The following is a 26682-nucleotide window of genomic DNA, read 5'->3' on the forward strand; positions in this document are numbered from 1 at the left end:
TTACCCCCACAGATGATTCACCTATTTATGGCCCCCACACAGTTTATGATCCCCTTTTATACCCTCCACAAATTGTATATGACCCCTTTTATCCCCCCCACCCCCAGACGATACTTCTCCTCATCTGTCCATGCTCCAGTCCAGGCCTCTCTCTGCTGCCACCTCCAAGATGCGCTGTAGTTGACGCTGAAAAACACCAAGATGCTGTATGTAGCGACGTCAGTGTAGCACCACCTAGAAGATGCAGTTGAGGGCAGCCAGGACAGGAGAGTAAAAATTATCGTCAGTTATTTATTGTAAGAACACAATGTGTCACTAAAAATGTCTAGGCATGTTACCTGTGAGTCAAAGGTTCACCATCCCTGGACTATATCCTAGTGCACAGAAGAATTAGGTCCTCTAGCAAGCTGCTCAGTATAGAACTGACTATATCCTACTGCACAGAAGGACTAGATCCTTTAGTAAGCGCTGTATAGAACAGGCTATATACTAGAGCACAGAGGAACCTCAACCACTAGCACTCTCTATAAAGTCCCATAGTTAGTACAGTGACGTCAACGTCACGTGCTGCGCTTGACGGCAGTAACATACTTACTTGGTGCTATGTAGGTCATGTGATTTTACAGCAGCGCCTTACGTCATCACGTTCAGCAGTCGATACGGTCAACAGAGAACGGTGGGAGGGACTAAATGTTAGATTCAGAGTTCTGTTTTGATTGGCATCTCGGGTGACCAATTAGGTTAGAGATAGTGCGACTTCTCTGCCAATGATCAGAGCACTGCATACTCCGGGCACGGCTATTGGTTCTGGAGTTTCTCTATGGCTCTTCCCAGTTTACACAACTAGTTTTAGAGAGTAAGGGCAGCCAATGGAATGGTCGCTTACTGCCGCTGATCTCCCAGTGCTGAGCCTGCCGGCTGCCGTTCTGTGTGTCTTCTGTGCGTCCCCATCATGAAGATGATATTGTGTGTCATGTCCCTGTGCGCTCCCAGATCTGCAGTCTTCAACTAGCGACCGGTGAGAGGCGCCTCCTGTACACTAGCCTTGTAGACACATGACCACGTATACTGTATATACTGTACATGCAGAGGCTAACAGCTGCTCAGCCTTCTATGGGAGTTTACCGGGCTGTGTCCCGTCCTCTGCTACAGGGCTGACATGGTGGAATCCTCTGGCAGCAGACGTGGCATTAGTATGGTGGCCTGGGCTCTGAACTGACCAGAGATTATCTGTGCAGCCTGGAATGTGACGGTCCCTAAGGCTCTTACCTGTTGCATGATATAGTGTGTACATTGTATTGCTCCCATGACTGTAGTGTAGTTGTGTATCTGGTGAATGCAGAGATGGCAATAACCACTGGGCCCTGAGTCCAAAGGGTCGTCTGCCACATCAGATATACCACAGGGCAGGTAGTGACCCTATTACAGAACGTACATGTCTGCTCTGTAAGATAAGAGTCTGTGACAACTTTACCATATCCATATTAGTGCACTTTTATACCTGCAATATGGAAGAAAAGGCAATGACCCCCAGACACTTACAGACTACTGTGTAACGCTGTAAAATGATAGGTTGAGATGGTCTTTATACCAAGTACACAACTCTCATAATATCTCGATGGCAGCTGCTGCAGAACCTCTGTGCTTTGTCTACTTATTGAAAATGAGTGTATTTATCCTTGTTATAAAGAAGATTTCCAGAACCTAGGAAACTATACAATATGGGTCACATTGCAGATGAAAAGGGGGCGCTATATGTCAGTCAGTAATGTGCACAGGGGAACAGGTTTCCTGCTAAAGTGTTACATAACAGAATGTAGATAAGAGTATTAGCACCAGTTACCACCCTATTCCCGTGTTTAATCTGTGTGGAATCTGATTTTTTTTCCCCCCCCAGACCCATTTGTTTCTATAAGTGAACCAGGTCCATGAAAATGGAATGAAGAGGATGACCCTTAAAAAATAGAGCACGGACTGCAAGTGGTCAAGAAACTTGCTTGACTGAATAAGCAGGGTCCTCTGTATTAGGCCAATAGCACACAACTATGTGCTCGCTGCTGGCCGTGATTGAACAGTACAGCTGGTGTACAGGCGGCACTAGGATGTCATCAGTGTTCTGCCCATGCACCAGCTGTGCTTATGTGGCCCCAGTCATTGGAGCGACCCATGTGTAATACACAGTCATGTGCATGGACTGATAGAAAAGAATGGGTCTGACCTACTCCACGGTAGTCTGCAAGGGGCCTTATTGTCAGATTATGATGTTTATAGAGATGATACTTAGAAGTGTGGCAGGAACATGGATTATAAGCAGGTAAATAAGGAGCTGAAATGGCCCTTGTTTAAAGGGAGTAGGGAGGGTAGCACAAAATTGAGAGATAAACTAATCGCAGTACCTTGTAGGGCTGTCAGCACAGTTTACAATGTTGTATTTCTTATTCAGGACCACTGTTCTGTATGCAAATATGTAGAAAAGGGCTTTAGAGGCATTGCTTTCCATTGATGGGCTTCACTATCTGCTGCTGCTCAGCTCTGCCCACTAACTGTATTGTGCATGTATGATTATGGCCCATCTGAAGCCATCTTCCTTCACTTCTGGGTGCAGTTTGTCATAATCATACATGCACAGTACAGTTAGTCGGCAGTACTGAACAGCCATTAGCAGAAAAGCTCTATGTTATCTCCATAAGGCCAATAGAAATTACAGAAATATTTTTGTAACTCCTGATCTAGTGACTGACAACTTGGAGCTGTGACTGGTTGAGATGGGATAACGCCTTTAGGCCAGGGCCCCAAGTGGCGTAAATACCGCGGCAAAAAACACTTGCATGTCCCATCCACACATTGAGGCATACACGCAACAGACATGCTGCAATTTCCAAAACAGTCATGGTTTTGGAAATTGTAGCATGTCAAATATACCTATGGAAACGTCTGTGGTTTCCATATAGGTATAATGGAAGCAGAAAGTCTATAGAAGAAACATTTCTTAAAAATTTCCTCTCCATAACAGGACAATGGAATCAGTCAGTTTAGGTTGGAGTTGGGGGAAAAAAAAGTTACCGACTCTGGTTTAAGAACTGTAAAATATAATATAAAATAAATTACCAATATTATGCAACAAACTATGAATCTAATTATATCTTTACTTTTATAGGAAGTCAACCACTGGTTTTTTTGTTTTGTTTTTTTGTGTGAATTAGTGGAACTTTACCACCTCTACAACCTTTAGGGCTAGTTCACACGGGGGGGGGGGGGGTGCAATGAGGCAGATTTTGACAGCGGTTTTCGCCTCAAAATCTGCCTCCATACAATGGTGGTCTATGGAGACTGTGGGCTTTTCTTTTTTTTTTTCTGCTAGCAGTTTTTTGCTGCTAGCAGAAAAAAGAAGCGACATGACCTTTCTTCAGGCGGATTCCTGAGGAAAGCAATAGAAGTGAATGGGAGGCGAAAAACACCTAGTGTTTTTTTTTTTTACAGTCCATTCACTTTAGGAGAGGGGAAAACCACCTGGCGTTTACAAAAAAAACTGCTCCAAAAAAACCGCCTCAAGGTCAAAAAAGCACTTCCTAATTAGGAAGCGGTTTTTTTTTGGGACCAAAATAAGCCAGGCGGTTTTTACGTGTGAACTAGCCCTTACCGTTGGATAGGACATCAATTTTAAATTGGCAGGGATCCAACTTCTGGGACCATCCCAGATCAGCTGTATCCCCATTTCAAGCATGAATTGCAGTTGTCACGGTTAAGTGGCCATACTGAGTACAGCAGTGGTTGTTCCTTTCAATTCTATGGGGCAACTGCTGCAGTATTTTTAGCCATTGTTGTACTGTCACTGACCTAAGCTAATGTCCATCTCATTGAAGTCGCATAATGATTTTGCAACCTCTTATTACACACAAAACAATAACATCATATATGTTAAATGTAGAGGTTGAACTCTATAGATATTAAAATTGACAGGTTCCATATAATATATGAATTGGGTTTTCTCCTTATAATATATGGAATATATGATTTAGGCACACAGCTGTATTTTTTGTCTTTGTGCTATCCATTTTTGACCCATTTATTTCTGTGGCCCCATGCACATGACTGATTTTTAAACAGGCCTCACAACTCTGGATAGTTTTTATCTGTGTCTGTTTTGTGGCCTGGAGTCATTCATTCAAGTGTATGGGTCTGCGTAAAACGCAGATGCTTTTTGTGTCCTGTACGTTCTGGTTTTTGCGTTCCCATAGATGATGCATGATTGTGTACATATATCCTTGGCTGTAGATTGGCAGAAGTTGGTACACTTAAAAAAAAAAAAAAAAAAAAAAACTAACCCAAGTAACCATTTTCTGAGTGCATTGACTGATGTAGCTAAATGTGCTGTTGTGAGCAAGGCCTTTCGTATAAAGCACATATGTCCATGGCAATTTTGTGCCACAAAAACTCTGACTTTTTCTTTTTTTTACATGCAAGGTCATGGGTTTAGTGTGTGCTATATCCATGGTTGATCACAAGCAATATTTTTTTTTTATTATTTTCTGAACAATTTGCTATATCTTTCATTGTATTGGAAAAATTGACAGTTCACAATTGCAAGTGATTTTCACTGACTCATAGACTTCAGTGGGCTTGTTTGATCTGCAAATCGGACAAAAGTAACATGCAGTTTATTTTATTTTTTCATGAGCCATATTTTTTGCTAGTAATGTCTTTTCTTCTAGTAATGAGTTTTATATTGAACGTTTGCCTATGTCCATTATTTTTGTTCTTACGGATTTTTCTTGTCTCCTTATCTTAAACAGGGGCACCAAGCAATCATGGCAATTTAAAGAAAGTGACGTCTTCAGAGTGGGGGGGTAGTCCCCCTCCCTCTGCCCCATCTGCCTTCCTTTTCATTGCTGGACTTATGGCAGGAACTTAATAAAGGACTATATCAGAGTTCTATTTTTGTATACATTTGGACATCATTTGTACGAGTATTTATTATTGTTACAGTGCCAAAGGAATTTCCAACACTTAAAGGAAACCTTTTCTTGTATGTCTGAGCCTTAGTTTAGAATATATATATATATATATATATTTTTTTTTTAATGGTGTTCTGTGAAGGAATTTTCAGCACCAATAATGGATGTAGGATGGCCAGAATGTACGGTGCGCTGCCGCTCACTTCAGCACGCTCTGGATGTCATTTCTGTGGTGACTAGAGGAGATGAGCAGCAAATCAAAGCCTTCCTCTCTTCTTATTGCTGCAATGCCATCACCTTGAAGGATGATTTTGGACGCAATGTTGTTCACATTTCTGCGTCCTGCGGTAAAAAAGGCGTTCTGGATTGGCTTGCTGCCAAAGGTGTAGACCTGTCTGTCAAAGACAAAGAATCTGGATGGACAGCTTTACATAGAAGCATCTTCTATGGCCATGTAGATTGTGCTCTGACTCTATTAAAGGTAAGCCTATTACATATTTAGAATGGTTCCACACACAACTTCTTGAGACTTGGAAACTGAAACGTTAAAGGGGTCCAAGATCTGATATTGATGGCCTGTCCTTAGGGTAGATTATTGATATTTGATTGTTGGGAGTTTCAGGTTGACCACTGCTCTTATATCCCTTATAGTGTTCTAGACAGATGAGACTGTAGAGCAGTGCAATGTACATGATCGGAGACACAGCTGTTATGTACGTACATGAGTGTCTGCAGGGTAGAGATAAACTGCATATAGATTACAGGAACAGCAGAATTTTAGGTTGTCACTTTGGTGTGTGTATAAAAATATGCATTAAAAAAAACTCAAGGTTATTTTCTTTTGTAGTTTCTAATGCAAAAAAAGTCTGGTTACTGTTCTTTATGGGAAACTATTGTTTATCAAATCCCTTTATGTGAGTCTTTTTGACTTATGTCTAGGATGCTCTGCTTAGATTTTTTTTGTTGCCTTTGACGTATATAACAAGAAATACTCCTTCTGTACCAGCTAAATGTATGTTGAAAGGTGGCTCTTCTTTTTTACCCCAGACACATTATTTCCCATGGACAAGTTTAGTGTGCATAGGAGCACCCAAAGTGCTGGAATTTTTTTTTTTTTAAACATAGCATTCATGTTTTTGAGGAACTTGATAAGGTGCTGAATATGTAGATAAACAGAGATAGCATATAGTGTTGGAATTTTTTGCTCTGTATGTTGGATTTTGTTGTCGCAGTATGATGGTGCAGTTTACAACAGGGGACCCAACATAGACAATTACTACATTCAACTTGTCTGGAACTTTTTGTCGCATGACGTGCGACTGTGTAACACTAGCCATATAAGAGCACTAAAAGAAATAACAACTGGTTGGTTGCCATAGCAAATAAGACAGATATTTGTTTTAGACAATTTCCTAAATCTAGAGTTTGAATAGGTTGCCTGGTTTGGCAACCCTTTAACATATAACATTCCTGAAGAGCTGGTTGCAGCCATTCCCCCTGGTATAAACAGTGGAAGTGAAATCGTGACAGCACCGACTAGATTTACAGGGACACAGTTGGCCTTTGCAATAGGTCTCTGCTTCTGGCTGACTCGCCCCTTCATAACATCTAAAGGAGTACATGGATTTAATAAGCCACTCTGAAAGTTGCGATTTGTGGTCTGTGTCCACACTTATTTCCCTGTTTCACAACGATTGTGTGCTTTCAAGTATTTCTTGAGAATTGCATAAATACTGTTTATATAGTATGAACTTCCTATGGTGTCTTTTAGCTACTTAGTATTCACATTTTCTCTGAAGTATATGACAAAGGTATTTCCTGGGAGAATTTGGGAGTATTTCCTAATCTTTACATCCAGTGTATTCCACTGGATAACCATACAGTGGCATAGGTTGGCCTTTGGGACAATAAAAAAACAAAACAAAAAAAAAAACAACAGTTTTTTCTGCACTGACCAACTGTATAGGAAAGAGCCTGCTATACAGTAAAATAATGGAATAAAAAGCATACCACAACAAGGGAAGCTAATAGGACACTTTGAGATGTGAGCAAAGCCTAAATCTCTTAGTTATCACTGCAGGCTTTTACGTATCTGGTTACATGAGTAACTGGTTAAAGAGGACCTTTCATGTCCTCGGGCAAATACGGTTTTTACATACCGCTAGAAGGCCGACAGTGCACTAAATTCAGCGCACTATTGGCTTTCCCGTTATGTGCCCCTGGTGAAGCGCAATCGGTGCCGTTACTGTAGCTCTTCACAGTAAGAAGGGTGTTTCTGACAGTCTGTGAGGAACGCCCCTCCTGATAGTAGAATGAAAAAAAGGCAATGGTGCCGCACACTCACAAATTTAGAAAGTGTGGTGCAGACGTCAAAGGGTCCTTCGACCCCACAATCAGATTAATCAAAAAATGTTGTCGCACACACAGGTTTTGTTGCCAAAAAGGGAAATAGATTTATTTACAACACCGTGTACATCATTTGTTGTGCCTTTGGACATAGGGGTCGCAGTAATATGAAAAAGACTAATAGATCACAATAGTTACGTTTCGGTCGTGTAGACCTTCATCTGAACTGATCTGTAACAAGCAAAAGGTATCTATTACCAAAACTATTCATCATAGGAGATATAGTGATAATGCACAACAATAGTGGAAAACATAAAACAAATATGCACCGAATCAAAGTCATGGAAACAATAACACAGTCTGTATGAAATATAAAAAAATAAAAATAAAAAAATCCAAAAATAAATGCACAGATGAAGCTGATAAGGTGAATTAAAACAGAAAGCAGCATGACAGGCAATAAAGTAGATATGAAGTCACTGAGGTTTATGTCCAAATCACTCATGTGGAGCAGAGGTAACCAAGTGTAAAGTAGGGGTTAATTTTGGGCCAAGCATGTAGAGAAATAGGTAAAAGGGGAGATATGGTAGACAGGATGGTGGATAAACAGTTGCAGAAAAAACAAGAAAGTTAAGGTAAAGAGGCAAAAAAAATAGGCCAACTGACTTACCTATAGTGTGAATACAAGGCATGTAGGATGCGTCCCAGGCATAGGTATTGTGATCTATTAGTCTTTTTCATATTACTGCGACCCCTATGTCCAAAGGCACAACAAATGATGTACACGGTGTTGTAAATAAATCTATTTCCCTTTTTGGCAACAAAACCTGTGTGTGCGACAACATTTTTTGATTAACCTTCTGATAGTAGAGTCCATAGCACTGTACTATCAAAGGGGGCGTTCCTTACCGCCCAGCCATGACGCTGAGCGATGAGGAACGATCCCCCAGTACTAGTCTATGAACAATACTGTCAGGAGGGGGCGTTCCTTACCGCTCAGTGTCATGACTGGGCCATAAGGAACGCCCTCTCTGATAGTACAGTGCTATAGACTCTACTTTCAGGAGGGGCGTTCCTCACAGACTGTCAGAAACACACTTCTGACAGTGAAGAGCTACGGTAACGGCACCAATAGCTCTTCACCAGGGGCACATAAAAGGAAAGCCAATAGTGCGCTGAATTCAGTGCACTGTCGGCTTTCTAGCGATAAATAATACCGCATGTGCCCGAGGACATGAAAGGTCCTCTTTGAATATTGGAATTTTAATACTATTTTTAGTATTACTATTAATATTATTGTTACATGGTTTGGGTCTGTGGGGAAAAAAGGGTGTTTACGATTTACATAAAATTAAAGGGCTGACAGAAAAGCAATGTGTTTGGGATATTTACGGCTTCTCCAATTGCCTGTATTATAATGTGTACAGTTTATGAAATTGTATGCTATGATGAGAATTGCCAATTCTTAGTCTGTGTTTTTCTCTTTAAGCATGGCAGTAATGTTCACATCCAAGATAAAGATGGATTTACAGCACTGGACCTTATAATGAAAGACCGCCCTTCTCATATTGTTTTCCAAGCTAATGGTAAGAGCATAGATCTTCTTTAAAATTATCTAGATGGCTTCAGTAAATCTCGCATGAACCGTTGATTTTACCAATTTGTTACATAAAAAATTGCATTAACTTTCACTGCAGACAAGTAATCTGTCTTGGCTTTAAAAGCTTATACTAGAGCAGGGGTGGGCAATTAATTTTCCCATGGGGCCGTATAAGAAATTGAAACTATGCTAGAGGACCGCGCCACGGCGAATTTAGCTCCACCCACTTCTACGTTGACTCCGCCCATTGCCAATCATCTTTCCATGTGCCCCCACACAGTATAATCCTCCTACAATCACCCGCACATTATATGCCCCTACATTGAAATGTTCCCTTCCAACTGCCCCACAGTATTAAGCCCCTCTCCTGGTGCCCCAGTATAAACTGGTGGAAACTAGAGGGGACATGAAACTGGAGCAGCTGGAGGGGGACATTAAACAGTGGGGGTAGTTGGAGGGGGGCAATAAATTGACAGCTGGAGCGGGACATGAAACTGGGGGCAACTAGAGGGGGACATTAAAATCGGGAAGCTGGAAGCAGACATTAAACTGTAGGGGTAGCTGGAGGGTGACATTAAACTGGGGGCAACTAGAGGCAGACAGGTCCCCCTACAGCTTCCTGCACGGTTTAATGTCCCCCCAGTCTGTGCCCTCTTCATCTACCCCCAGTTTCATGTCCCCCCCCCTCCATTTCTCCCTCAGTTTCATATCCCCCTTTATTTTCCCCATTTCATGTCCCCCCTCTATCTCTCCCCCAGTTTCATGTCCCCCCCTCCATCTGCCCTAGTATAACATTCCCCTTCCATCTCTGCCCCTAGGTTACTGAGACACACACACAGATAGACAGACACATATAGACACACTCACACATATAGACACACACACACATATAGACAGGCACACATATAGACAGGCAGGTACACATATAGACACACACACACACAGACAGGCACACATATAGACACAAACACATATAGACACAAATATAGACAGGCAGACATATAGACACAAACACATATAGACAGGCAGACATATAGACACACACACATACAGACACACACACACATAGACACAGACACACATATAGACAGACACACATACAGACACACACACTCTCTCCCTCTCCCCCCTGCAGCTCACCTTACATCTCTCAGTACTTTATGACACGCTCCACATCTCCATCTTCGGCCGGCACTAAGACACGCCCCCCCCTAGACACGCCTCCCTAGTCAAAGCTGTGCGGGCCGGACTGAATCAGTCAGAGGGCCGGATATGGCCCGGGGGCCGGACTTTGCCCAGGTCTGTACTAGAGCCAGAGAATGAGCAGTGACCCCAAAAAAGGGAGGGGGATACACCCTGTGAGAGGTCGTACTACATTATTTCCACTACAGTACATCTTTTACTCTTAGCATTTTTGAGGTGTATTTTTAGCCAAAGAAGAGTGCAAAATTTGCACACACAAGCAAAGTAAAGAGGTCAGTATCATCATTACATAGTTAGTATTGTTTCAAAAAGAAATATTTCCACCAAGTTCAACTAGAGGATGGGAAAAGGCATGACATTCTGTGCATTTCCATAAACATTAATGCTATTTTTCTCCAAAAAGACATCTACCGTATTTTCCGGACTATAAGGCGCACATAAAAACCTACGATTTCCTCAGAAATCGTAAGTGCGGCTTATAGTCCGGTGCGCCTTATATATGGATGGAAGCGGCGGCAAAGTCTGCGTGCCGCTTCCATACATACATAAACGCCGGCGTGTATCACAGCAGTACACGCCGGCGTTACAGCAGGGCTGCTGGACACTTCCTATTCATTTCTATGGGAGCCGGCATGCGAGCGCTCCCCATAGAAATGAATGGAAAAAAGCAGTCCATTCATTTCTATGGGGAGCGCTCGCATGCCGGCTCCCATAGAAATGATTGGGAAGTGTCCGGCAGCCCTGCTGTCACGCTGAAACAGAACGTGAAACTTACCGAGCGGTACAGGGCGGGCGGGCGGGCATTCAGGCCTCCTCTTCCTCCGATGTTCCGTCCTTCTCCTCCGGCGCTCGCTGATAATGGCCGGGGCGCATGCGCAATATCATAATGCTTCTACTACTGCGCATGTGCCCAGGCCATTATCAGTGAGCGGCGGAGGAGGAGGACGGAACATCGGAGGAAGAGGAGGCCTGAATGCCCGCCCACCCTGCACCGCTCTGTAAGTTTCACATTACGGTTGGGCTCTATCAGCATGATTTTGCTGATAGAGCCCCTCCTCGCCTGCCGAGCGCTTCCAATAGAAGCGGCTGGCACGCGGGGGGTTAAGTGGCCGCTGGCAAAGTCTGCCTGCCGCCGCTTTCAATAACATATAATGCGCACCGGACTGCGGCTTATAGTCCGGTGCGCCTTATATATGAACCGAGACGGACTATAAGGCGCTCATGGGCAATGTGGCTTATAGTCCAGTGCGCCTTCTAGTCCGTAAAATACGGTAAGTCTTTTTTTTTTTTAATGTCAACTGTGACCAGCTCAGAGTCCTTAAAGTGAATAAGCCTTGTTGGCTCTTGAGGTTAAACCTTTTTTTTTTTTCTCCAGACAGAGGGAGTTCCCCTCTTTATTTTATTTTATTATTTTTTGTGAAAGCAGCGGTGGGTTTTACAAGGAAAAGCTTTTCCCTATATTTCTTGTATGGGCCATTTTGGGCTAGTTCACACCGGGGGGTGGAGGGGCGGATTTTGGCACAGAGAGTGACGCAGGGAGCCACGTCACTCTTGGGTCAAAACCCACCTGCCACGACTGTCGTGGCTTCTTCCTCCAGAGTCGGCTCAAATGAATGGGCCGACTGCGGAGGTTGATGCCGCCAGGCGGACGCTGCGGGTCAACGAGCCGCGGAATCTGGCTGAAGAAAGGGCAGCTCACTTCTTTTTTCTGCTAGCGGCAACAAGAAAGCTAGCGGTCTCCGTGGCCCACCATTGTGAGGGGGCGGATTATAACATAGATTACGTGCCATAGTCCGCCCCCTCTGTGCCCATGTAAACGGGCCCTTCTATAGGTTTATCATATCTCCATTTAAATGCATATTCTCCAGACTAAATAAATTTAACATTTAACTCCATTTAATCTCTCTTCATTCCCTTTATCAGCATTGTGTCCCTTTTGTCCTGCATGTCCGATTTTGTGTCCGGCCAAGAAAACCCCCCAAAAAACTGTTTCCCTGCAGAGAGGCTGCAGGCGGATACCGGCAGTTACCTTTAAAAACCCTTTCAAATGAATGGGTTTTAAAGCTGACCCCCGGAAAGCTGACCCTTGTCCAGTTTTGCCATTGCTGAGGAAGGAAAACTGGCAGAATGACACAGAGTGGAAACTGGCGCAAGTGTGAAGGCCCCCTAAGTCCTGCTTCCACTGTAATAGTACAGCACTTTGCCTTTGGACCCAGGTGGCCACGCAGTATTATTACAGAACACTTCACCTATGGGTTAAAATTTGCCCTCCCAACCTTTGTTCGTTTGTTACATTGTAAGTGGAATCTGATTACATTCTGGTCACTATTACCAAGGTTTTTGCAACTGTGACATTTCTAACAAGTCCCCAGTTATTATAAATGATCATATTACGCAGAGCATCCCCTCTGGTTGGATCTTCTACTAGCTGGACATAAAATTGTCATGCAACAGGTTGATGGTTTTCCTCCCCTTTACAGATGATTAAGAACCATGACCCAGTCATTATCCAGGTAGTGAAAATCACCCATCAAGACTATTGTACCTGCCTATTGAACCTCCAACTCCTCACTTATTTTGGGTGGTCTATAGATTATACCAATGAGCATTTTATCAGTGGTCACATCCTTATGCAGTTCCACAACTTCACCCACTTTTGACTCTCTCATACCATTCATGCCACTTCTGACTTACTAGTGCGTTTCAGTAACTTAGAATATCAAAAAGGTGTTTTTGGTTTTTTTTTAGTAATTCAATTGAAAAAGGGAAACCCATATTTTATATTGAGTCGTTACAAACAGTATGAACTTTTTCAAGTGTTTATTTCTGTTAATGTTTATGATTATGGCTTACAGCCAAGGAAAACTCAAAAGTTATCTCAGAAAAATAGAAAATAATTATATAAGACCAACTGTAAAAAAAATTATTTAGCACAGAAATGTTGGCCAAATGAAAAGTGTGTCCAGTGAATGCCCTGACTACTTGGTGGGGGCTCCTTTTGCATGAATGACGGCGGCAATGTGGCATGGAGGGATCAGCCTGTGACTCTGCAGAGGTGTTATGGAAGTCCCAGTTGTATAATAGCAGCCTTCAGCTCGTCTGCATTGTTGGGTCTGGTGTCTCTCATATTCCACTTGACAATACCTCATAGATTCTACCCCATAGATAATCTATGGGGGTTAAGGTCAGGCGAGTTTGCTGGCCAATCAAGCACAGTGATACTGTGGTTATTACACCAGGTATTGATACTTTTGGCAGTGTGGACAGGTGCCAAGTCCTGTTGGAAAATGAAAATTCCACCTCCCCAAAACTTGTCAGCAGAGGGAAGCATGAAGTGCTCTAGAATCTCCGGGTAGACTAGTACGCAGACTTTGGTCTTGATAAAACACAGTGGACCTAGGCAGCACGATGGCTCAGTGGTTAGCACTGCAGCCTTGCAGCGCTGGAGTCCTGGGTTTGAATCCTGTCAAGGACAACATCTGGAGGAGTTTGTATGTTCTCTCAGTGTTTGCGTGGGTTTTGTCCCACACTCCAAAGACATATAGATAGGATCATAAAAAATAAAATAAAAAAACCAAACAAACCAGTAGACCTACACCAGCAGATGACATGGCTACCCAAACTGTGGAAACTTCACACAGTCTCCACTCCTCCTCCAGACTCTGCTACCTTGATTCCCAAATGGAATTCAAAATTTACTTTAATCTGAAAACACCTCTGCCCACTGAGCAACAGTCCAGTTCTTTCTCTCCTTTGCCCAGGTAAGACGCTTCTGGAGTTGTCTTTTGGTCATGAGAGGCTTGACACATAGAATGCGACACTTGTAGCCCATGTCCTGGATACATTTGTGTGTGGAGGCTCTTGAAGCACTGACTCCAGCAGCAGTCCACACCTTGTCAATCTTCCCCTAAATTTTTGAATGGCTTTTTCCCTAAAAATCCTATCAAGGCTGTGGTTATCCCGGTTGCTTGTGCACCTTTTTCTACCACACTTTTTCCTTCCACTCAACTTCCCATTAATATGCTTTGATACAGCACTCTGAGAACAGCCAGCTTCTCTAGCAATGACCTTTTGTGGCTTTCCCTCCTTGTGAACTGTGCCAATGGCTGCCTTCTGGATATTTGTCTAGTCACCAGTCTTCCTCTTGACATAGGGACCTTTCTAAATGCTTAGGAAGCCTTTGCAGCTGTTTTGGGATTATTATTCTAATTTTCTCAGATACTAACTTTTGGGTTTTCCTTGGCTGTAAGCCATAATCATCAACATTAACAGAAATAAGCACTTGAAAAAGTTCACTCTGTTTGTAATGACAATATAATATTAATATGTGTAGCACTTTTTCAATTGAATTACTAAAAAAAAAATATATATAACTTTTTGATGGTATTCTAATTTACTGAGACACACTTGTACCTACATACTCCACCTCCCTTGTGTCTCAGACTGATGTCCCTTCAGCTCATCAACCTCCATATCTAACCTAGTTGCTTGCTCAGTGAGGAGCATGCTTATCTGAAGAATGTCAATCACCTTCAGTGTTTAATTCAGCTACCGTATATACTCGAGTATAAGCCGAGGCCCCTAATTTTACCACAAAAAAACTGGGAAAACTTATTGACTCGAGCATAAGCCTAGGGGGGGGGGGGAATGCAGCAGCTACTGGAAAATTTCAAAAATTAAAATGATCAAAGTTTTTGGGTGCAGTAGGTGCTGGGAAAGGGGAGGGGGTGTTTTGGTTGTCTGTCTGTCCCTTTCCTGAGCTTGAGAACTGAGGTTTTTTTTCCCCTCACTTGGAATTCAGCCTGGCTGAATATAGAGTATCTGCAGTGCTCCTATTAACCCCTTCCCGACGGAACAGGCGCAAAACCGTTTTTTTTTTTTAAACCGGACACAGAGTACTGCATGTTTGACTCTGTGTCCATTTAAAAAAAAAACAAAAAAACGGTTTCGCCGCGGAGAGCATAAAACGCTCACCGGCGCTCACGGCCAGACACCTTTCAAACCCATTCAAATGAATGGGTTTGAAAGAGTCCTGCAGCTTTCCACCTCCTGCCCTGTTTTGTGCAGGAAACGGAAACCTGCATAACTGAGACCGAGCGCAGATGTGAACGAGCCCTGATACTCATTTTCTTCCAGAAAATGATTGCATTCACAAATTCTTTGGTATTATTATCTTCATTTAATTTGTCTTCAATGGAAAACCACAAAAAGAATTGTCAAAAAGCCAAATTGGATATAATTCCACAGCAAACATAAAGGGGGGCCAAAAGTATTGGCACTGTTTGAAAAATCATGTGATGCTTCTCTAATTTGTATAATTAACAGCACCTGTTACTTACCTGAGGCACCTAACAGGTGGTGGCAATAAATAAATCACACTTGCAGCCAGTTGAAATGGATTAAAGTTGACTCAACCTCTGTCCTGTGTCCTTGTGTGTACCACATTGAGCATGGAGAAAAGAAAGAAGACCAAAGAACTGTCTGAGGACTTGAGAAGCAAAATTGTGAGGAAGCATGAGCAATCTCAAGGCTACAAGTCCAAAGACCTGACTGTTCCTGTGTTTACCATGCACAGTGTCATCAAGAAGTTTAAAGCCCATGGCACTGTGGCTAACCTCTCTAGATGTGAACGGAAAAGAAAAATTGACGAGAGATTTAAACGCAAGATTGTGCGGATAAAGAACCGCGACTAACATCCAAACAAGTTCAAGCTGCCCTGCAGTCCGAGGGTACAACAGTGTCAACCCGTACTATCCGTCGCCATCTGAATGAAAAGGGACTGTATGGTAGGATACTCAGGAAGACCCCACTTCTTACCCAGAGACATAAAAAAGCCAGACTGGAGTTTGCCAAAACTTACCTGAGAAAGCCAAAAACGTTTTGGAAGAATGTTCTCTGGTCAGATGAGACAAAAGTAGAGCTTTTTGGGAAAAGGCATCAACATAGAATTTACAGGAGAAAAAAGAGGCCTTCAGAGAAAAGAACACGGTTCCTACAGTCAAACATGGCGGAGGTTTCCTGATATTTTGGGGTTGCTTTGGTGCCTCTGGCACTGGACTGCTTGACCGTGTGCATGGCATTATGAAGTCTGAAGACTACCAACAAATTTTGCAGCATAATGTAGGGCCTAGTGTGAGAAAGCTGGGTCTCCCTCAGAGGTCATGGGTCTTCCGGCAGGACAATGATCCAAAACACACTTCAAAAAGCACTAGAAAATGGTTTGAGAGAAAGCACTGGAGACTTCTAAAGTGGCCAGCAATGAGTCCAGACCTGAATCCCATAAAACACCTGTGGAGAGATCTCTTGATGGCAGTTTGGAGAAGGCACCCTTCAAATCTCAGGGACCTGGAGCAGTTTGCCAAAGAAGAATGGTCTAAAATTCCAGCAGAGCATTGTAAGAAACTCATTGATGGTTACCGGAAGCGGTTGTGCGCAGTTATTTTGTCTAAAGGTTGTGCTACCAAGTATTAGGCTGAGGGGGCCAATACTTTTGTCCGGCCCAGTTTTGGAGTTTTGTGTAAAATAATCAATGATTTAACTTTTTTTTCATTCTCTTTTGTGTTTTTTTCATTGCAAGCAAAATAAATGAAGATATTAATACCAAAGAGTTTGTGCTTGCAATCATTTTCTGTAAGAAAATGAGTATTATCTGACAGAATTGCAGGGGTGCCAATACTTTTGGACAACACTGTAGGTTGTGCTCTTATACCAGCGTGTGTATTTATTTATTTATTTTCTTTTTTTTTTTTTCTTTTTTTTTTTTTTTTTTTTAGACCCCACTGAACTTTACACCTGGGGTAATAATATTAATTTTACCTTGGGACATGGCAACCAACAAATCAAGCATCATCCTGAACTGGTGGATATGTTTCCTCGCTGTGGCATATATATCAAACAGGTAACATGAAAGTTCATGGTAATGATTCAATTGATCAGCTTTATAAAGTTACAGTTTTTGTGTGCTTTATACAGTATATGTATTATTCCTAAGTCATATACTTATTGCAGCCTCACAAGAGAGAGTAGAAATTGCTACTTTTTTTTAGGATTTTATCAATTCTAATTTGATGTATTTTTTTTCTTTTTATTTATATAGATGGTACTGTGTAAATTTCACTCAGTTTTCCTGTCCCAGAAAGGCCAGGTCTACACCTGTGGCCATGGTCAAGGGGGTCGACTTGGTCATGGAGATGAACTTACATGTCTGGTATGTCCAGGTTCCATATTTCTTTTAGTAGATTGTCGTTTGCAAGTGACACTGATCAACTTTTGTCAGACTTTCCAAAAACATTCCACATAAGTATGGTTTCTGTATGCTGTGGTTTCTGCTCGGTTTCCACATGAAACATGCAGAGAGATAAGTGCTGCTTGCAGTACTTTTCCCTCCACATTACTTGTGCGCACACCAAGCGGAAACCACACCTTCCTATTATAGTCTATGGCGTCTGGGTGGCTTCTTAGCTAACTGCTTTTTAATGCATATAGGTTTCTGTTAAGGGGGTCCCTAAGTGGACTCCTCGACCAAAAAACCAAACGCAGATGTGAATCGGGCCTAAGAGTCTTAAAGTGTTCTTAATTTTTTTTTTTTTTTTTTTTTATATTGTTTTATTTGAAAAGGTTCCAAGACTGGTAGAAGGTTTGACCACCCATACAAGTAGTCAAGTGTCTGCAGCCAAGGACCATACTGTGGTACTAACAGAAGATGGTTATGTTTTCACTTTTGGCTTGAACACATTTCATCAACTGGGCATCCTCCCTCCTCTTTCAAATTGTAATGTTCCAAGACAGGTATGTCTGAACAGTCACATACTGTTGTGCCTAAAGTGTGCATAAGCTTTCATACAACTTTTTATTTATGGTCAGCATTTGTGATTTTTGATACATTTTGTAGTATACATTGTCTACATATTTGGCTTTTTTCTGTGAAAACCCACGCTGAAATCCACTTTCTGTCCCTTTTTATATAATTTCCCGTTTCTATGTTGACAGAAGAAAATTAAAAGCCGACACCTCAATGGTATACAGGCATTTCAGAGATAATAGGAGCCAGTAGACCTTTTGTGTACTATATGCTCTGTTTTCATGTTCACTTCTTGCCTCCCTCTTCTCAGTCACTTTTCAATACCCCATTTTGTGTGGCTGTGTTGGCTTTTTTTTTTTTTTTTTGGCAGTGCTTTTATCTACTGACCAGCAAAACTTTTTAATTACAACTATAAACCTTCTTGAAATTCCAATGAATCTCTCATAGATTACTGCAATTGGAGTCCTCACGTAGGCTAGGTTTGCATCTGTGAGTTTGCCGCAGATTTTGCACAGAGGGCTTTTCTCTCCGTTATAGTCTATGGTGTGGTGTCCATGGGTAAGTGTCACCTTAGTCTTACTCTGCTTCTGACTGAAGCTCAATGAACTCCTCCTTTTGAGCTTTTTTACTCAACCTATGCTTACAGCGTGTCCTCCCGCAATGAGCCAATCCGCCCCTTTCCGCCCCACTCAGTGCCGCCACATTTTATATGTGTGCCCACTGTAACAAAAGGTTGGCATGTGATCGGCCCATGCCCAGCTGCTGTCACTGCCTTCCGCCTAAACTAGGTCAGGACTGTCCCGATTCCCCTCCAGCAGATTCTCCCCTGGTTTGGGCAACTTCCCTTACCCAGGTCATAGGCGTCTTTGCCAGACTTAACCAGTCTTCAGGAGCCATCTTCTCATAAAGGAAATCCTCCTAAAGGTCATTGTCTTCCTCCCCTTCCTCATGGGGGGGAGGGGGAGAGGGCTTCACCTCATGACTCTACTCTGGCAGGTATCTATTTCTCCTGGGGTCACAGTTAGGCACATCCATATCTGCTGCTACACAGGAGCTCATCCGTCCAGTCAGGATACCATATACTCTACATATCTCAGGACCCAGATCCTACTTCTCAAAAGTATATCTCCTTCTGCCGCAGTTGCCGCACTTCACTGGTCTTCACCAACCACGTGGAATTTGACTGTATCTTAAAGGAAGAAGACTTCACTCGTACTATCCCCTGCCCTCCACTAAGAATTCGGAAGTCCTCTTTCCTTTTCCAAACCAGTGTGTCTCCAAGTGGTCAGAGCCTCCCGGGGTGAACTCGGGAGCCTATGTCCTGCTACTAATCTGCCTTTGGACTCTGCATCCCTCAGTGATTCCTCAGACAAGAGGGTGGACTTTCTCTCCAAAGCCGCCTTTGTAATGGCTGACTCCTCCTCTTGGTATATCATCACACGTTGCCTATGTGTGGTGATGAGATAGTAATGACTCCCATCTGCTCTCCTTTCCAGTTCCCTGGCCTTTCTCCAATCTGGTCTGGACCACAGATTTGGTCTTTTGTTCTCTTCTCTTTGGTCTTTTTTTCTCTTTCTATTCTTTTTCAGAATACCTTGGCCTTTCGGCATCATGGTCTCCCTACCGTCCTCCCATGGAACTGTGGGACCTCAATCTTGCCCTTGATGTGCTTTAGGCTCCGCACTTTTGAGCTTTTGCGCGAGATATCTCTTTGCCTTTTAGCCTGGAAGGTTGTCTTCCTGGTGGTCATTACTTCCATCCGCTGTGTCTCCAAATTGACTGGGCTGTCCCAGAAGCCTCCCTCTGGTTTCTTCTTTCCACATAGATGACATTAGTCTTAACATATTTCTGTCTGTACCCCATGTATACGCGTGAGTGCTCTCTTCACTGTCTGGATTTGGTCTGGGACACCTTCCCTCAGTCGGACTTCTTGTTTGCTCTCCCTGAGGGCTCTCTAAGGGCCTGGCTGCTTCTAAGGCTCCCCAAGTGGTTTCAGTCTGCTATCACAGATGCCTCTCAGCTCAAGGAAAAGCTGCCGCCTCTCCATGTGGTAGTTCATGCCACGAGAGCTGTCTGAGCCTCCTGGGCTGTTCAGTATCAGGCTTCCGTCGAAACCCTCTTTAAAGCTGATGTTACTACCAGTGTACGAGGTGACCCTTTCCTGGTGATACAATAAATGAAAAGTAAGATATAATCTAATGAATATTGAATATGATACCCTAAAGTTGTAACTGTCTTTATAGGTCAGTGTACCGTTTAACTATTCAAAGTAATTCCAAAATATATACAGTACATATTTTTTATTTTTTTTCCCCCTAGGTTCAGGCCAAAACTTTGAAAGGCAAATCTGTGATAGGGGTTGCTGCTGGAAGGTTTCACACGGTACTTTGGACTAAAGATGCTGTTTACACAATGGGACTTAATGGTGGTCAGTTAGGTACATATCCCGTTACAAGGTTTTTTTTTTTTTGTTTTTTTTTTTGATATGTATTCACAATCATGAGCAATGTCTGGAAAAATATTGTATGACTTTTTTCTGTTTTCTTTAGGTTATCTGCTAGATCCAAATGGAGAAAGGCATGTCAGTTGTCCCCGCCAAGTATCTGCCCTTCATCATAAAGACATCAGTATATCCCTTGTATCTGCAAGTGATGGCGCTACAGTTTGTGTCACTGAGCGTGGGGATATCTACCTCCTAACTGAGTTCCAATGCAAGAAACTTGCATCAAAGTAACTTGTCTATCCATTGTAGGAAAATATTCACTAGTTGGCATGCTGTTGTTGCTTTTATGTAGGAATTAAATTTTTTTTTTTTTTTTTTGCTTCTCCAACTTAGGCAGTTGAACTTAAAGAAGGTCCTTGTGTCTGGTGGAGTTCTAGATTATAAGGCTGATCCACAAAATCTCAAGGAAAATGGCGGCCAGCCTGTTCGATTCCTTGCCTTGGATCAAGCTGGAAGAGTATGATTTACCTTTATACAGAAATGAAATACTGTAGAATTGTTCATAATTAGAGATGAGCGAGTAGTATTCGATCAAATACGACTATTCGATCGAATACTCGTATCGGTCGAATACCATGCAGGAAAAATCCATTGAATTCAATGCAAAAACCTCCTCGTGCTCCTCATCCTGCTACTTCCGGAACTTGAAGAATCCAAGGTGTTGAACTTTGATTTCCATGGAAACTGGAACAACATTCCCGTTTTTTCCCATAGACTATAATAGGATTCAATATTCGAACGAATACTACTCGCTCATCTCTATTCATAATGTTAAAGAGATTGTGTTGGTACATTGACATTTGGCTTGGATAGTTGCTACTGCATGCTGAGTGGGACAATTGGCAATAAATATTCCATGTTTACAAGTATTGTGCACAGGTCGTGTTAGCAAGAAGAAGACTTGTGCACCATACTTGGTGGATGGACATAGTCTTTCTATGCCAGTGTTTGGTCAGGTTGGAGAAAATGACTGGCTTACCCCTTAACCCCTTAGCGACCCTTGACGTAACTGTACGTCATGGGTCGCATGGGGATGTATGGAGCGAGCTCACACGCTGAGCTCGCTCCATACACGGCAGATGCCGGCTGTATCATACAGCCAGGACCTGCCAATAACAGCAGCGGTCGGTGCCCGAGCCGATCGCTGCTGTTAACCCTTTACACACTGCGGTCAAACGTGACCGCAGTGTGTAAACGGCGCCGGCGGCATGGGCGCCGCCATGTTTCGCCGATCGCCGCCCTCCTGAACGTCACATGAGGGCAGTGATCGGTTGCTATGACAGCCGGAAGCCTATTGAAGGCTTCCAGGCTTGTCTCTGCCCGAGATCTATTAGACGATGCCAGAGGCATCGTCTAATAGAAGTGCTGGGATTCTGCTATTCACTGCAGTACTGTAGTATTGCAGTGAATAGTATGAGCGATCAGACCCCCTAGGTTTCAAGGTACCTAAGGGGTCTGATCATAAATGTAACAGAAGAAAAAAAAAAGTTTTTAAAAGTATTAAAAAAATAAAAAAAATATAAAAGTTCAAATCACCCCCCTTTCCCTAGATTAGCTATAAAAGTAATTAAAGAACATTAAACATAAACATATTAGGTATCCCCGCGCTCCAAAATGCCCGAACTATTAGAATATTAAAACATTTATCCCGTACTGCGAACGGCGTAGCGGCAAAAAAAATAAAAACCGCCAAAAAGCGTTTTTTTCAACACTTTGCCTCCTATAAAAAATTGAACAAAAAGTGATCAAACCATCAGATCTTTCCCCAAATGGTATCAATAGAAACGTCATCTTGTCCCGCATAAAAAGACACCACAACCAGCTCCATACATGGAAATATGAAAAAGTTACAGGTGTTAGAACATGATGACACAAATTTTTTTTTCTATTTTGCAAAGTTTATCATTTTTTTAAAAGTATCAAAACATTTCAAATACTATATAAATTTGGTATCACCGCGTTCGTACTGACACGTAGAACACAGGTAACATGTCATTTGTACCAAACAGTGAACGCTGTAAAAATTAAACCCATAAGAAAATGGCGCAAATGCATTTTTTCTCCAATTGCACCTCATTCTGAATTTTTTTCCAGTTTCCCAGTACATTGCACAGCATATTGAATGATGCCATTACAAAGTACAATTTGTCCCGCAAACAATAAGCCATCATGTGACTCTGTGAACTGAAAAATGAAAAAGTTATGGCTCTTGAAATGTGAGGAGGGAAAAACGAAAATGCGAAACCAAAAAATGGCCGGGTCCTTAAGGGGTTAAAGGGGTTGTCCCGTTAAAAGCATCCTATCAATACTGCTAGTTTATGTGGATTCAAGACTTTTCCTAAATACGTTGCGTTATCAAAACTGCTTTGTTTGGCCGCTATCTTAATTTATTCACTTCATTGTTGACACTGCGTTTCTATGGCCACTGGGCTTTTCCCAAGTGATGTAGCTGCCTGCTCTCAGGGGGGGAAGGAGGGGCTGACTAGCAACGCAGCTCCTCAGATAGGGGAGGTGAGAGCTCCGGGATTACTGTGCTGTCTATCTTCAGCTTTACCACTTATCAGCTGGTTTAATTGAATTTGGCTGATAAGGGCTGAGATAAGGAGTCTGTTACCTCTGTATGTAATGCAAGCTGACCCAAATCCAGCTCTGCTACATCAGTTTCCACATCAGCTTTATACTGTGGTAATGCATTTACAACCAATCCCTCATTACTGACTGCAAACATAGCAGAGCAAGTGAAACCCCGCGCACACCAATGTGCCGCGAAATTCAGGAAGTGAAGAGAGCACAGAGCGTGGAGGCTGCAGAGCAAGAGTTATGGGAATACCCCTTTAAACTGTAACTAAACTTTTAGAAAACGTTTGATTTTGTGGCAGCCTTTTTCACATTTAGAAATATTGTTAATACATTTTATTAATAAACTTCGACTCCTTTCTGTGAAATTCTGAAATGAAATGCACATTGTTTTTACATGTTAATTGCTGGAGTACAAGTGAAGGGACTGACATATAGTGCAAGAAAGCTGATCCTGAGGGAAGGAGGTTCACTTCAAATAGATATAGCCCAGGCATTTTATAACACAGAATAATGATTGTGATGTTCTATGAAAAATGAGGTTCTGTCTGTATTACTTCCAGAGATTTCACCAGTTGAAAGCACAGTCTGAATTGGTATATACAGCTGCTTCCATCTTGACCATGTTTTCAGCTGCTGATATACAATTCTCAAGATATAAGTGAAGTGACATCTCCAGCCTCAGTTTCCCTGCATTATACAAAAGCCGGCCTACCCATACACACTGACAAGCATTGTAGAGATTTCAGCTAGCAATAGAGAAACAAGGAAATAGTGTTTTACTGCATGATTTCACAGGTCCAAAATTTAAGTAGATTACCATATTTAGTAATGTCACAAGATCAAAAATCTTCAAACATTTAGTTACACTTTTTAAATTTATCTTCATGTCTTTTTGATGGTGTAAAAATACATCTTAGCCTACTCTATTTTAATTTTTAATTTTTTTTAAAGGTTATTTGCTGGAAATCGACCAACAGTTCTATGAAACAATGCCGATGGGTGTATGGACGCCAAGTGTTTATGTCTGATTTTGCGCTAAATAAAAATGAAATGCTGTTTATCACAAATGATGGTGAAGGATTTAGTGGAAAGTGGATGCCAGAAAAGAAATTATCTCTAGAAAAAAAGGGTATTTTCTTCTTTCTTATAAATCCGTGTATTATGTGCATGCTATTATTGCCCCTTTTTTTTTTTTTTTTTTTTTTTTTTTTTATAAATAAATCTTGTATCAGTCCAGGTTTAGGATACAAATATTATGTTGGATTCATTGCAGGTTTTTTGACGCAGATTTGACAATGAGGGTAGAGTCACATCTGCACTGTGCTCCCAGGGAGACTGACCACCAAAACAGTGGTTACTTATGGACACCGGTAGACCCCATAGACTATAATGGGGTCCCCTGGGTTTCAATGTTTTTTTTTTTAATTTTTTTTTTTTTTTATGTAGATTGTGAGCCCCACATAGAGCTTACAATGTACTTTCCCCCCACCCCCCCAACCCCACACTGACTGCCTCTCATTGGAGCTCTGAATCACACCCCCTGCCTGATGCTGCCCTTCTGATAGTACAGAGCTTAAATAGCACTAAAATTAACTGCACTGAGTGGTCAGGAACAATAGGTTTAATGGAAGTGTTCTTTTTAACCGGTAGAGCTAAATAATGATAAAATAATTTATTATTATTATTATTGTTATTATTATTATTATTGAATAATGATAAAGAACTGATAATGCCTGATGTCCCTGAATGCAAAATTCCTTTCCGTATACCTGCAGATGCGTCAGCCGAATAAACAGTGGTGTGTCATCTGTCATTGCACTCCTGATCTGAGTTCTAGAAGATATTTCAAGTAGAAAACCTAATGCACCTAAGTTTTTCCTCTCTGAAGGGTCTTCTAAAACTGTGTATTCCCTTGGTTACAGTTAGATACTCCTAACTGAGCACTCACATTGGTCCTTTGTAGCCTCCATACAAGGGACTCGGGACCCACCTGTATTAGTGATTGTGGTTGTAGTCCTAGTGTGCTAACGTCATCTGTTCTGTGGATAGGCAATGAATCTTCTCATGTGCACAAAACTGTGATTGTTACTACTGTTTATGTATATAGTGTTTCCTCTTTTCTGTTACGATGATTTGTTAATGAATTCTTTTCTTTCTCCCCAGAACACTCCATATCAGATTCTGTGCATGCTGATACCCATAGTGTGTATGAAAGGATCAGTCTTCAGAAGCTTTCTTTCATCCACAGGGCAGTTAGTGTTACAACAGATCCAAATGGATGTAACTTTGCAGTATTGCAGTCAGACCCCAAAACCAGGTGACTTTTTTTTCCCATTTAAATTTGTATAATTATTGTTAAGGTTGTTGTGACTTTATTTGTAGTGAAGTCCTCAGACCCCCGTTATAATTAGAAATAAATATAATATAAATATATAATTAAATAAATAATTACATTTAATAAATAATTAAATAAATAAATTAAATATAATTTTTAAAAAAACTAAGCTACAGCAAACCAACACTACTGCATTAGAACACAGAAATCTGTAAGCCTGTTACCATTATATCCACAGGATTGTATGAAAAATGCCTTCTCACAGACTTTGTTCTATTTTGTCACTTTAGGGTGCATTCACACTGAGTAAACGCTAGCTTATTCTGAACGTAAAACACGTTCAGAATAAGCGGCGTCTAAAGCAGCTCCATTCATCTCTATGGGAGTCTGCATACGAGCGCTCCCCATAGAAATGAATGGGCTGCTTCTTTCACTCCGAGCAGTCCCATTGAAGTGAATGGGGAGTGCCGGCGTGTACGCTCCGGCATGAGCAGAGCTTGCCGTATACACCGGCACTCCCCATTCACTTCAATGGGACTGCTCGGAGTGAAAGAAGCAGCCCATTCATTTCTATGGGGAGCGCTCATATGCTGGCTCCCATAGAAATGAATGGAGCTGCTTTAGACGCCGCTTATTCTGAACGTGTTTTACGTTCAGAATAAGCTAGCGTTTACTCAGTGTGAATGCACCCTTAGATGCTAAGTTCAGACTTTGCATTTTGTGCAGCCTGAAGATCACTGCATTGTGCTGTTGCAAAAATGTTGGATTATTCTAACTCCCTATACCTATATATTTTCTGAAAGATGCGTGCAGCATTTTCAAAATACCACTTGGTTCTATATACAAACAGGCACCTTCATGCAAGTTTGCTTTCAAGTGTGTGTTATATATATAAAAAAAAAAAAAAAAAAAAAAAAATGCTAAAAAGTGGAAACCAGGGGCAACACGGTGGTTCAGTGGTTTGCACTGCAGCTTCGCAGTGCTGGAGTCCTGGGTTCGAATCCCGCCAGGAACAAAATCTGCAGGGAGTTTGTATGTTCTCCCTGTGTTTTCGTGGATTTCCTCCTATTCTACAAAGACATACTGATAGAGAAAAAAAATGTACATTGTGATCCCTATATGGGGCTCACAATCTACATTAAAAAAAAAAATTAAAAAAAATGAAGCAACAAACATGCTTTTAAGTTGGTTGAGGTTAGTCCTGTATGGACATGTTGCTGAATATTTACACTACTCACAACATGGGAGTCAAGAAGGATGTAGTTTGGTAACTGCTGCCTGACTGGTGTTCGAACAGGTTGTGCCAAGCATATTCCATCGTGCTGGACATGGCATTTGCACACCAACAGCAGAGCCAAA

At 41.9% G+C, this 26682-nt stretch overlaps 1 protein-coding gene across 1 annotated transcript in view; it reads left to right on the plus strand.

Moving 5' to 3' along the window:
- Positions 1-839: 839 nt before the first annotated feature.
- The window catches only part of IBTK (inhibitor of Bruton tyrosine kinase), a 71634-nt gene continuing 45791 nt past the window's right edge, over positions 840-26682 (plus strand). The window contains exons 1-11 of the mRNA XM_075268279.1: positions 840-1018; positions 4794-5436; positions 8791-8887; positions 16878-17002; positions 17201-17311; positions 17722-17892; positions 20225-20342; positions 20455-20635; positions 20742-20865; positions 23940-24117; positions 25152-25305. Of these exons, the coding sequence (XP_075124380.1) occupies positions 5116-5436; positions 8791-8887; positions 16878-17002; positions 17201-17311; positions 17722-17892; positions 20225-20342; positions 20455-20635; positions 20742-20865; positions 23940-24117; positions 25152-25305 (1580 nt within the window). The 5' untranslated portion in view covers positions 840-1018; positions 4794-5115. The remainder of the gene's footprint in view (positions 1019-4793; positions 5437-8790; positions 8888-16877; positions 17003-17200; positions 17312-17721; positions 17893-20224; positions 20343-20454; positions 20636-20741; positions 20866-23939; positions 24118-25151; positions 25306-26682) is intronic.

This window comes from Leptodactylus fuscus, chromosome 3, assembly GCF_031893055.1.
Source record: "Leptodactylus fuscus isolate aLepFus1 chromosome 3, aLepFus1.hap2, whole genome shotgun sequence".
Classification (NCBI taxonomy): domain Eukaryota; kingdom Metazoa; phylum Chordata; class Amphibia; order Anura; family Leptodactylidae; genus Leptodactylus; species Leptodactylus fuscus.